General features: G+C 44.8%; 3 protein-coding genes across 3 annotated transcripts; 2 read left to right on the forward strand and 1 right to left on the reverse strand.

Annotated features, from left to right (window-relative positions):
* Positions 1 to 58: 58 nt before the first annotated feature.
* Positions 59 to 2,112, forward strand: LOC132261267 (uncharacterized). Its single transcript, XM_059759993.1, has 2 exons — positions 59 to 543; positions 623 to 2,112. Exons 1-2 carry the CDS (start codon positions 472 to 474, stop codon positions 1,178 to 1,180), a joined length of 630 nt encoding a protein of 209 aa, XP_059615976.1. The 5' UTR covers positions 59 to 471; the 3' UTR covers positions 1,181 to 2,112.
* Positions 2,113 to 2,208: 96 nt separating this feature from the next.
* Positions 2,209 to 9,300, reverse strand: LOC132260756 (tyrosine-protein kinase Abl). Its single transcript, XM_059759073.1, has 7 exons — positions 9,090 to 9,300; positions 6,546 to 8,068; positions 6,318 to 6,477; positions 6,124 to 6,244; positions 5,986 to 6,059; positions 3,878 to 5,849; positions 2,209 to 3,208 (listed from the first exon to the last, which is right to left on the reverse strand). Exons 1-7 carry the CDS (start codon positions 9,298 to 9,300, stop codon positions 3,187 to 3,189), a joined length of 4,083 nt encoding a protein of 1,360 aa, XP_059615056.1. The 3' UTR covers positions 2,209 to 3,186.
* Positions 9,301 to 9,661: 361 nt separating this feature from the next.
* On the forward strand, positions 9,662 to 11,563 carry LOC132259039 (endothelial differentiation-related factor 1 homolog). Its single transcript, XM_059756580.1, has 3 exons — positions 9,662 to 9,899; positions 9,967 to 10,127; positions 10,201 to 11,563. Exons 1-3 carry the CDS (start codon positions 9,773 to 9,775, stop codon positions 10,351 to 10,353), a joined length of 441 nt encoding a protein of 146 aa, XP_059612563.1. The 5' UTR covers positions 9,662 to 9,772; the 3' UTR covers positions 10,354 to 11,563.
* The last annotated feature ends 1,298 nt before the right edge of the window (positions 11,564 to 12,861 follow it).

Below are 12,861 nucleotides of genomic sequence, written 5' to 3' on the forward strand. Positions count from 1 at the left end.
AACTAACAAGAAATTCTCGTGCAGTATAAAATTAAAGTTATAAAAGAGATTTCCTTACATTTTCCCCTTTGAACTTTCTCAAAGCCAACATCACGCGAGTCTCGTGATGTGGACAATGGCGTGGAAAAAGCCGATATATTTGGTGAGACAACACAGAGAGGAGGAATGCTGCGTGCGCGCGTCGCATAGAAAAGTCAATGATAAGCATCTATGCTCCGTTGGAGATACAAATTAAATTACACAGACTTGATGTTTCAACTAATTATTACACTACTTAGCACCTGTTGTGACTCAGTTTCTTGGGTAAATTGTGCGAACATGCAATACGATCAAAATGTTTACCCTATCTCTCGGATTCTTACATATTCTTAACTTTCCACTATGTGTGTGGCTTCAGCCCCACCAGATCTCTCATCTCTCTCTCCCAGGAGTGGCGAGAGTTTGTGGTATAAAAACCACTGATCACTAGAGATGATCACGTATTTTCGCAGCAGTGTGAAGAAAAAGGAATACAGCAAGATGTCGCGTCTTCTCAAGATAACAGTAAGTTTATACCAGGAATTCTCAAAATGACCTCAATTTAGAGTCGCAAATTGGGTTTTGTTTTTTGCCCGTTTTCTAGTCTCTCTTCCTGGTCTTCGTGGCCATTGTTGGGGCTTTTCCGACCAATCAGGGCCCAACAAAGACCGGCAAGATTCAGCACATCTCCGAATACTACTCCAGTGATCACTTGAGTGCACGCCCAGGTGTTCCCAGTCGGCCAACTCCCATCAATCCGGACATCAAGAGCGAGCCGAAGCCTGAAGAGAAGATCCATCTGATTCCGCCCAAGGATGAGGAGAGTCATCGTCAGCGACGCTACGTGGACGAAACTGAGGCTCAGGATCAGCCGACAACGGCCAGGCCAACTCGCGCGTGGTGGAGGAGGATGAATTATGAGCGATCAACCAGGCAGCCTGAGCAGGCGGCTGCCGAAGAGGCTCCAGCCAAGCTGGAGGAATCTGCTGAGGAGGACAAAAGTGCCCAGAAGGAGCCGACAAAGGAGGAGAACTGCGAGAGTGAGGAGCAATCGAAGGAGATTGAGAAGATCAACAAGCAAAGCGTCAGCATTCAGCGCATCCAAACGCAATCCTTGCCAGTCATCCAGCCGCACAGGGAGGAAGAGGATGAGGAGAAGTGAAGTGAAAAGCAGTGGTTTTTTGTACATCCGAAGGTAGATTATTAAATTATATTTACCATCTCAATCAGCTGGTCTTCTTATTTGCCATCGCGGGGAAACTTTCACGCGCGCGCGCGAGGAGTTACACAAGGCCGAGTCTTTATTTAAAATCAATATTTATTAAATCTCACTAATATACTTATTGTGATACATTTTGTTGTCATGTAAATCCTTTTTTTTCGTCATGTTTATATCTCACTACGATGTAATTAAAATAAAATTATTACACATTTTTCATCGTCCATCTGCGCAATCCTAATGCTTGCTAATTACACAATATTCTACCGAAGATTTCCTTTACTCATATAATGTCGTTATTATCTATCAATATTGTTTATATATATAATATTGTATATGAAATAATGGCAATTTACCTTTCCTTTTTTTTAGAGGGCATAGCTAAACTACTTTCCTTTCGAAGAACGCATCCTCATTTTAAATACGAATAATTTATTATAGCAATACCTTAAGCTAGAGATTATTGATATTTTTTTTTATTATTATAGTGTGTCTCATCGTTAAATAGCCTTTTTGCCTTTGGACCTACTGAAATGCGCGTGCTTTTGGAAATTCAATCGACAACTAAATACAAAAAAATTCTCTCTCTCTCACTAGCGCTCACTCTTCTCTGGGACGACAGACACATGCAGACCAATAAGACCTTTTTATGACATGCACTGGAAGTGCGTGGAAATGATAGGAAATCTTTGAAGGTCCCTAAAGTATTACATTTTGTTTAACAAAAAAAAATCCTATGACACGAGTCACACACTAAAAATACGAATCTCTGCATAAATTAATACGATTTGAATGTTTCTTGTTTTTCTTTTCGTCACGCAAACTCTCTGAAATTTGCGTTATCATTAGCAAAATCGCGCTTCAGAACTTTTCTTGAGCATTAGCTTACTTATCAATCTTGAGCTCCCATTCTAGATTCTACAAATATATCTTCTTTTTGCTCCACTTCCACGGCAAATCTCTATATCATGTTTTGTTTTTTTTTAAGTTAATACAAATATTTATTTCGTCAATATATTGAAGAAATTGTTTAATAATATTGGTCTTACATAGTTTTTTTTTCTTTAATAATTTTTTAAAATACCTAGACTTTCACCTCTCTTTTATGCATCATCAATGAAATAAGTCGAAAATCATTCTTTTATCCTTTCACTTTAGTTTCGTCTCACAGTAAAAATACACAGTAAGATAATTGTTTTCTTCTTCTTTAAACTTATCTGACATTGAATACTTGACTTTCTATTAAGAATTATTACTTTAGCTGTGGCTACTGGACACTAAAATAGTGTATCGTTTAAAACGTGTTGGTTTTTTTCTTTCTTTCTTGTAGTAGTGTTGAAAATTCACTGCTGTTAACTTGCGAAGGAAAAAATATATACGATTGGATAAGAAGACTATCTTTGGGGTAGTTTTGAAGAAATATCCTACATTCCAATATTTATTATTTCCCATCTATCTAATCATGACATTTTTTCTCATAAGATCTGCATTTATTATTCTAACAAAAAATAATAATTGAAATAAAACGCAAGTTATTCACTACTTCACCTCTGATCTCCTGTTTTTCTTCCTCCCTCGCCCGATCTTCATTGTAAAAATTACACAAAGAAAACAAAAATGAACAAAGGAAAAGCCTTACACCCTTATCACTACGACTAGAATAATGTATTGTAAGTTTCCTAAAAGAAAAAGAATTTTTTCACTCTTCTTTCAATACCTTTTCTTCTCTCTCAATCTCTCCCTTCCAACTTTATTTTTCCCTACATTGTTTCCACTTTTCTTCTCTTCACTATCTGTCACTATAAAAAAGAGTACATTAGGTTTACATTCTTTTCATCATTCCACTATTGCATTTAATGTATATTTCTTTGCAAATTATATTGCAAAAACAACTCATTTCTCTCTCTCTCTTTCTGTCTCTCGACTCTCTCTCTCTCTCTCTCAAGAACTCAATAACTTTTCAGTGGTTTGCTACGGAAGAAAACATAATTGGTTCTATTGAAAATGGGGGAAAAAAATTATAATAACATAAAATGATAAATAATAATAATGTGAGTGGAAAAGGAAGGAAATTTTACATAGAAATTTCGTGTCTAATCGAAAACTGTGATATCGAATTCTCGAGATGTTCAACACGAAATTCTTATGCTTTGGGAATTGTTATTTAGACGATAGAAAGGAAAACTGTGATATTATCCATAGAAATCACATCATTTTGATGCGTTCTTCTTCTATTTTTCTGTCTTTAACTGCGCGCAAAGAGAGAAAAGCGAAGAAAGCGCTTTTCTCTCTCTCTCTCTTTAGTCTCTTAAAAAAAATTGTTCCAAAATATATCACAGTGTCTTCACTAATGGAACAATGTGTCTCTTTGATCATCTTTTGCATTTTGAAGAAGGAAATACGTTTGGGGGAAAAATGGGAAATTTCATTGTATAAGTTCTCGAAGAATAGTTGAGCTCTTTTGTTATGCTTAAAATCTGCACCAATCAGTGGATTAAATTTGGGCAGAATTGTCATTTCTTTTCCATTAATGCAGAAAGTTAGTGTGTCTTTTATTATTAGACATTATCGACGAAGAAGAAGTGTTAAGAGAGAATAAAAAGGGGGGAAAATGTCTTCACACAGTGCAAAGAAATTTACCTGTGAAGTGCATTTGATATCTGCTTCAGGGACTGTCCCACCTCGAGCACGAGCTTCTCATTGTCCTGGACATTCTTGCTGCCCGCAGAACGAAGACTCCGCGATTGATTTTCCACACGGGTGACGAGCTCGCGGAAGTGGAACTTGGAATGTGGCGGCATTGTCTCCTTATCTGCAAAAGTGACACAGGAGTTTTGCAAAATGTTGAGCTTATCGCTGAGCTGGAGCCACTGTGAGGCCGAGATTGCGGTGACGGGAATCTTCAGGCTGCCCTCCAGCAGAGTCACCAACTCCAGAATGCCCTCGCGACTGATGGTGGCCGTGATGGAAGTGTTTTGCTCCTGGGCGGGCGCCTTTGTCGGAATTGGCGTGGCGTAGATTGTGAGCTTAGTGGGCTTCATGGGAACAGCGGGCTTCTTGCTGGTGCCCAAATTTGCATTCTGGCCCTCTTCCGGTGTCTCCTCATCACCAGTTGATGCCTTCTTGAGGCACAATTTCGGACTGAGCTGAACCGGTGGCGGATTCTCCGGAGCCATTGTGTCTTTGGACTCCCACAATTTCTTCAGACTATTGATACTTCCTGTACTCTTCCTCTTATCCTCCTCCTCACCCTTCTCCGGCGCCTTCTCACCCTGGATATCTATTTTGATTTCAGTCTTTTTCACCTCCCTCGCCTCGCCATTGCGCTTCTCCTCGTGGCCACTCTCTTCCACGTCACACTCCACCTTGCGTAGGCGCGACTTGAAGTCAATTATGGCCTCGTCCTTCTTCTCGCCGAGCACCTTCTTTGGTTCCACCTTCTTCAGCTGACTCTTGAATGTCGCGTGATTATCCACCATGGGCTTCGGCGGTAGTTTCTTCATGTCCACACGGCCCTGGTTCATGCTTTCCGCCAACTCATTCACCAATTGCGACACGGGATCCACGCCTTTGGCCTCAGGTGGCAATTTTGGCACTTTCTGCTGATCACCAGCACGCTCCTTTATCTCCGCCACCAACTTCATCTCCAGCTTCTCCTTCACATTCCCCTCGGCAATTGCGTCCACAGCTGGACTGCCCAAGGAGTTGCACGAGTCTGTGGAGGGCTCTCGCTTGCGCAGACTCACACCGAATCTCGATGAAGCTTCCTCCACACTTGGCTCCGTGTTGGAGACGTCATAGGATGGCGTCAGGATCTGCGATTGAGTAATACCAGCAGCCGAAGCGGGCTCACGAGGTGGCAACACGTCAATCTCCATAGCAGGCGTCTCAAATTCCTCAGGCGGCGGTGGAAGATCCAGTGGAGGTGGTGGAAACTCCAAATCGGCAAGTGTTGGCTGAAAACTCCTCTTCGGACTGCCACTGACAGCTCCTCGGAAAGAGGAGAACGTTATCATACTCCCATCCGTGGTGGTGCGATGACGCTGCAATTTATTGAGACTCGCCGATGCGGAATTGGCCATTGTCACGCCACCTGAGGAGTTACTGCGGATCATCTGTGGCTGACTCTTGATATGATTCCTCGGTGACAGGACACTCGCAGCTGCTGGCGGCGTGGAATTCACCACTTCAGCTCCAGCACTATTCTCTTGCGTGAGCGATGACTGGGAGGTTGTTGCCGTGCCAGAGTCTGGCGTTGTGTTCTGCCTCAGAGATTCCAAATATGCCCCAATTCGTGCGCCTTTCGGCAAAGTGCCGTAGCGATTGATGGCTCTCTTGACATTCTGCACCTCCAGGGCGCCCACAGTCACTGGCGATGCAGTCTCACCGCCAGATGAACTGCCCGTGGTCGCTGGCTCCTTTCTCTGTTGGAATCTCTTGCTATTGCGCGTCTCCAAGCCACGATTCCCCATCACGGGTGTCACACGTTTGAAAGAGCCACTCTGCTGTCTTTGGTGCATCTGTTCCTGACTATCTGTGTCCGTGTCTGGTGTCACTTCCGCTCCGTCATTCTCCGAATCGCGATTTCCCAGCGTACCATCGCGTGTCATGCCTTCAAAGAAATTGTATCACTGGTTATTGCGTGATCTATGATTGTGATATAAATAGTTCATTTTGCAATTTTCACAAATTTTCAATTCAACCTGAGCTTCAGAGAGCATCAATGATTGTGCATAAGGACAAATTACCATTGGTATTGAGCTCGTCTAGCAACTTTCCGTCATCCTCACGATATGTAGAGTCCCGGCTCGTGGAGAGAAGGCTGAGAAAAAGGAGACAAATCAAGTATTGACGGAACTTTAGAAGAAAAGAACATTGCATTTTACCTAGTTCTCTTCGGCGGAGCAGGAGCAGTCTTTCCCTTCTTGTTAGTCGTCCGTCTCATCTGGACACTTCCCATTTTGGCGGTTGAAAAAGTGCTCAATTTCGTGGACGATGAACCAGTTTCTACAGTGTGTTGCAAATGGCATTTCATTTAGCGTCAATCTCACAAAAGCCACCTGAGCGCAAAAAGCATTACCTGACATCGGTGTCGTCACAACCTGCTCGTGTTGCTGCTGCGGCGGCGGTGGTGGACTGTGAATGCTCATTTGGCTCTTCTTTCCCATCTGCGGCGTTAATGTGGGAACCTGCGCTACACCTTGCAATTGTTTTTCTACGGCTTCAGTGATGGAAGATTCCTGGGCAAATGGCAAAAAGTGTCGCATTAGCATTTTATTCCATCCCCCGCCACAGTTCATTCCCTCACCTGAAACATATGCTCAAGAGCATGATGGATGCTCTTGAATGTGGGCCTGTCTTGGGCATTCCACTGCCAGCACTGTCTCATCAGATCATACACTTCGGGCGGACATCCAGGCGGTCTGTCCATGCGATAGCCAGACTCCAGCTTGTGGAATACATCTGTGAGATCAATTCCCGGATATGGTGACATGCCATATGTGGCGATCTCCCAGAGAAGCACCCCAAAAGCCCACACGTCGGACTTTGTGCTGAACTTGTTGTACGCCAAGCCTTCGGGAGCAGTCCACTTGATGGGAAACTTCGCTCCCGCATGAGCTGTGTACGTGTCATCACGCATGAGCCTGGCCAGCCCAAAGTCTGCCACCTTCACCAGATTATTCTCTCCCACGAGACAATTTCGCGCCGCAAGATCTCGATGAATATAATTACGACTCTCCAAGTAACTCATCCCAGATGCGATCTGAGTTGCCATGTAGAGCAATGCAACGGCATCCAGTGTTTCCCGGGCGGCCGTCCTGAGGAAGTCCAGCAGATTTCCGTGACTCATGAATTCCGTGATGATGTAGAAGGGCGGCTCGCGAGTGCACACGCCAATGAGCTGCACGAGATTGGGATGCTTCATCTCCTTCATGATGGACGCCTCCTCGAGGAAGTCTTTGAGAGCCATTGTGTCCTCTTTCAGCGTCTTCACCGCCACCGTGTTTCCGTATCTCTTCCACACCGCCTCGTACACTTCGCCATATTGACCGCCGCCCAACTTATGCCTCATCACGATGTCCGTCCGGCTGATCTCCCACTCATCTGGCTCCGGACTGAGCGGGAACACTGTGGGCTTATTCTGCTTGGGCGCCGGATAGAGCAGCGGTGTAATCAGTCCGTGTCCCTCATGCAGAACACTGTGGTGGTGCACAAGTTCTGCCAGAGTGTTGAACTTCGCTTCAGTCGTCACATAGACCTTCCCGTCTGAATCCTCCTGTATCCTGTAGTGATACACTCTCCCCTCATATCTCAAGCTGATGCTCCTCTGGCCCGGTGAGCTCTCACTCTCGCGCACCAAGAAGCTCCCATTGATGCCAGAACTCAGCAAATATTCAGCAGCATTCCTCGATATTGGTCCATGATACCACGAGTGCTTCTCCAGTGAATTCACCGGCGTCACGTAGTTGGATGGCACCCATCCCACCAGTCCGCTGTCACTGTGCGCCTCACACCACTCGCCCGACTTGTTGTACGACAGGATGCGCACCTGCTCGCCCTTCCGCAGGCTCAGCTGATTCTCCCCGCCGGCCGTGAAGTCATACAGTGCCACGAAGAGCTGTGGATCATCCTCCTCTGGACCGGGCGTGAGCAGATTCTCCTTGGATGTCCAGCGGTGAGCCGCTTCGAAGCTCACCTGCGACTGCTGAACACTCTGGGCGTTCGTCAGATGGCTGATGTCCGTGCCCTGGGCAATTATCTCATCCGTCAGACCCACCACGGTGCCCGGCGGCGGGATGTGGGGCAAGGGGCGAGATTGCAAGAGGGCCTCTGCGGAAGAGAGAAAAGTCGGAGAAATTTGCGGTCATTTTCACGGAAATTTTGGAGAAAGATAGGAGAAAGAATTAGATTGTTTTGAACGTCATGGTTCAATTGAGTGACTGAGAAATCTCCAAATCTTAATCACTAGCGTTAAATATCGTGCTTATTCACTGAACAGAGAATCACTTTTCCTCGGCGGCTGCTGGCATTCGTGAACAGCGCGTCTCCGCGCGCTCATTTTGCTACATTATCACCATTAGTCACATTGATGATTGCTTTCGTAGGAAATTCGACTACGCTCTGGAGGTCTTTTCTGACAATTTGCAAAATATGCCTCTATATAGACACACACAGTCTTCTCATGGGAATCCTAACGCAGTATATTTTTTTCGGGTGCTTATGTGGCAATTTTTTTGCCAGATCTCGGGAAAATACCTTCCATTGTTTCACTGGTTGGCAAACTACGAGTGAAGCGGTAATAAGACCTTTTTCTGACCAATATTTAGTGGTGAATTCACCCGTGAAAATAACAAACATTTTCACAATGAACTTGGGCTGTTGTAGGCAAAATGTTTTGGATCATATTTTCTTTCATGCTCTCTTCGGTGTTGAGAGTTTTTAATTATTACTTCACATAACTCGCCATTGCATGGCAAAAAATTATTATTTTAAGTGTGAGATTTATCACTGCTGCTGAATTTTCCATTTTACTCTCTGGGCAAAAGTACTGAGACGAGATGTGAATTGGATAGAATGGTTCAATGGAGGCATTGAAGGGGTAAAAAGTGAAAATGGACAAGGACGTCTCGGCGTTCTTGAGCTAATATTCTCTCACTTTTTCTTTTTCTTTGTTGGTCTGCTGTTTGCCATTCAGAAGTCAAGAAAAGCCACCTCTTCTTCACTCCAGAATCTTGCCAGCATCCCAGCAAAACACATGCATACACACTTTTCTCTCTGTCTAGTCCGAGGAGGAGGTAAACAGGAAGCTCTGGCGCGGGGGCCTTGAGAGTGAGGGGAAAAAGGAACTTGCCACTGTGCTCGGTGAAGATGTTGGAGCCCAGGATGCCGCGCTGCTCCTTGGGGCGCGGCTTCATGCGGCTGGAGCGGAGGGCGCCGTGACCCAGGGTGCCTCCGCCACTCGAGATGGTGCCCCCGGCGCCACCCACGGCGCCTCCTGACGCACTCCCAGCCCCGGGCGCGCCACAGCTGCCGGAGCGCTCCTTGCCCTGTTGCTGGCCCATTTCACCCGACTCGCGGCACCTTCAGCAGATGGCCCCGGACGACATTGTTGCCCCACAGTGAAATTTTCAACACGACGACTGAGAAGACTAAGAGGGCATCGCAGACGGACTTTTTCACACCCACCACAGGGCGCACAGGGAGCACGGCGCACTCCCGTCTATGCACTTTAACGCTAACCCACACGATGCACTACACTTTGGGCCCCTTTTTCGGCCAATCCATTAACTTTCCGTGCAGTTATTTCACAATAACTTTTCACTTCCCGACACTTTTTGGTGTCCACTTTTGACAGCTTGTCGCGACGTCCACAGTGAAATGCCGCAAGGTGGCGTGCGTCACGCAAGAGAGGTGTGAGCCGCGAAGCGAGTTGTCAAAATCTGCCTCATTTTTGGGAATTTGCCTTGCTGAAATTTCACAATTTTGCTTTAGAGTGATATTATATTGGTAGTGTGCACCTGGAGAGAGTGGAAGATGTCGTCAGACTGGGATACAGTGACTGTGCTACGCAAGAGGGCCCCCAAGGCGTCTGCCATGAAGACGGAATCGGCGATAAATCAGGCAAAACGGCAGGGCCTCCAAGTGGACACCCAACAGAAATGTATGACGAACTTACATAAATGGTGAGCCTTTATCTGCACAAATGTTAATTGGCCCGGTATCTGCAGATGGTGCTGGTACAAACAAGCAACACGTTGCCACGAAAAATACTGCCAAGCTGGACAGAGAGACTGAGGAACTGAAGCACGAGAAGATACCGCTGGAGGTTGGGAAGCTCATCATGCAGGGACGTCAGGCGAAGGGAATGAGTCAAAAGGAATTGGCGACCGTGAGTCTCAAGTCCTGCGGGTCTTCATGGAATGTCCTCTTGTCAGGATAATGCTGATGTTTGTCTTTTGCAGAAAATCTGCGAGAAACCTCAAGTGGTGAACGAGTACGAGGGCGGCCGCGGGATACCCAACAATGTGATTCTGGCCAAGATGGAGAGGGCGCTTGGAATAAAGCTCCGCGGCAAGGAACGCGGCAAACCGATGGTGCCTCCTGCGAAAAAGTAATTCCGCGGGAGGCACGGCAATACATCCACCCCCTCGTCCCGGAAGCACCCACACAACAACAGCAACTCAGCCCAGGATGTCCTGGGTCAGGTTGGGACGAGGGGAGGACAAGAGTTTTCATTGTAGATTTCCAGCGGTTTAATCTCATTGTTGAAACTTGATTCTTTCTCATCGGAGCTGCGATTTTAAACTTTGTAAATTTCCCTCTGTGCATTTCAATTTATATTATTAACTATTCTCCCTCCGGACACAAAAATGCAAGTTCAAGGATTTGTAAACACTGAGAAAATTCCTCGTAGGCATAAAAATGTGCGACAAAGAGCAACAATTCCTAAGTTTATAAACACAATACACGATGATAATTTAGTCATTAGATTTAGATTGCTCGAGCAATAAATGCATTTTTTGCAAACTTGTAATCCTTCAGAAGCCAAAATGATGAGTAAATAGTTTGCTGCGCAATAAAAGGATAGAAAGTCACTTTAGGGGATGTGTCGATTAGTTTGCAGATGTAGTGGAAAAAAAATTTGTCATTTAAGATGTTGACTGGAAAATAAGTGTTTGCGAGAAATTATCATATGAAATTGTAGGTCCATTGATTGAAATTTGTCTGTGTGTATATAAAAAAAAATTAATTATAGTGGCATAGAAATCGAAAAAATATTCGTGAAGAGTCTGAAATTCTTTCAATTCCGTCATTATCAGGATTAATCAGTGACTTTGAGTAATTTTGGGTTGAGGGATATACATAGAAGCTAGTGTAATCATACTTAAAGTTTGTAATTCATAAGATTCTGTTGATTTATACCGAATAACAGCTCTCATGCATTCTATTCATCACTTTATAAGAATAATAATCAACATCAACTTGTACAAGACCGGCTTAAGCAGAGTAAATTTTAGATGATTTGTATTACGAGTTTCTCTGAACTGAATCCCCAACATGATCACAATCAATATTAGGAGAAGTGAGAGGGAGGAGAGGGAGAGAGGTCATAAAGGAGGTTATGAATTTTGTGTGAAAAACCTCATCGTCTTTTATGTGTGGAAAAAGAGTGAGAGCATAAAATATTCGGCACATCCCTTCTTTTTACCCTTCAATTGGGCATCATCTGCAATTCTTTTTTTCTTTCTTGAGCCTCTTTCAAACTGTAACGTACAGATTGGTGTATTTTGCGAAGTTTAAATAAACATTTATACTAATCATCTCAATCAATTTACCCAATCTTTCAGTTGCGATGCGGAAATCTTGTCGTGGAAGTGAGTGGCAAATTAAATGTTGTGTGCCAGCAGTTGTGTGTCAAAGGACATTCATCAGTGAGTTAATTGAGGATATTTCTCACAATGTAGCACAGCAACTGCGAGAGCACAGAATGATAGTGAGCCATGGAGAATTTGTCTTATTGTGTGAGAACTTGCCTCAAGTTTTAATTTCCACTCCATTTTCCACCCTATTGTAACACTTGTTCGCACTTTGTTGGGTGAAATGGGGCGGCAGAGGGTCGCCACAGCCGAAAATCATAAAAGCTCACCCATTCCATGAAAGTAATGCGGTAGGTGAGTTTAGCACCTGAAAATTAACAAACTGTTCACCCTCCCGCTCTCGCAACCCCCGGTGTTGTCGCCTTTTGTTGACGGGCCCCCGGAGGTGGGCCATGGGTCCCTCTTGCAAGGACTGTGCGCGGGGCAGGGTAGAAAAAGGCACAAGAAAGTTTGATGTCATTCATCCCTCGGAGTCGCCCTATAATGGTGTCGAACAGCGTGAATTGCAGGAATTTCAAATTGGATTTTCTTCTGGCTTTTCCTCCATACATCAAAACTCTCCATATGGAAATGTGTGTCCCAAGGTGTGTGTAGTGGTGATTTTCATTCTTCCCGAAACACGACAAAATCGTGTTCTCCCAATCCACCCCCAATCCACCCTGTAAAGCTTCGTGTCTACCACATTCTTCATTTTCCACTCCGATGCCATCCGCAGAGGTGCCATGACGATAGATTAGGGACAGGTTGATCTCAAGATGTGCAATCTTTCACGTTTCACTGCTTGAGCAAAATTAATACTCCCACCTTTTTGAATTTATATCTGTTTGCTTTTCACTTGGTGATTAGCTTGAGAAATCTTGTGATTAACCATGATTATAATTTTATTAAGATATATTCTCCCAAGTGTTTCCTTGCAAAGCATATAGATTAGAGAATATATTTTGTGTATATTGATTGTATCCTTTATCTGCTTCCTCATGGCTTTTCCTCAGACTCATGTAACGGATTGCAAAGGACACTGGCTCTTCGCACGCCCAAAACTTCAGCCATAAGCCGAAGGAGATGAAAGCGATTAGACCGGTGAGACAAATCCACATCTAATCTTGGAAAATCCGACCGCCAAGGCCTTTGCAACTCTGGCATAGATGAGTGGGAGGGCGGAAAAGCTGGCAACTCGTGCCCCATCCGCTTCAATTCGGGCTCGCCTTCGTCCTGCCATATTTTCCGTGTGTGTGACGGTGGAAA

Source organism: Phlebotomus argentipes, unplaced genomic scaffold (genome assembly GCF_947086385.1).
Source record: "Phlebotomus argentipes unplaced genomic scaffold, Phlebotomus argentipes genome assembly scaffold_18, whole genome shotgun sequence".
Taxonomy (NCBI): Eukaryota; Metazoa; Arthropoda; class Insecta; order Diptera; family Psychodidae; genus Phlebotomus; species Phlebotomus argentipes.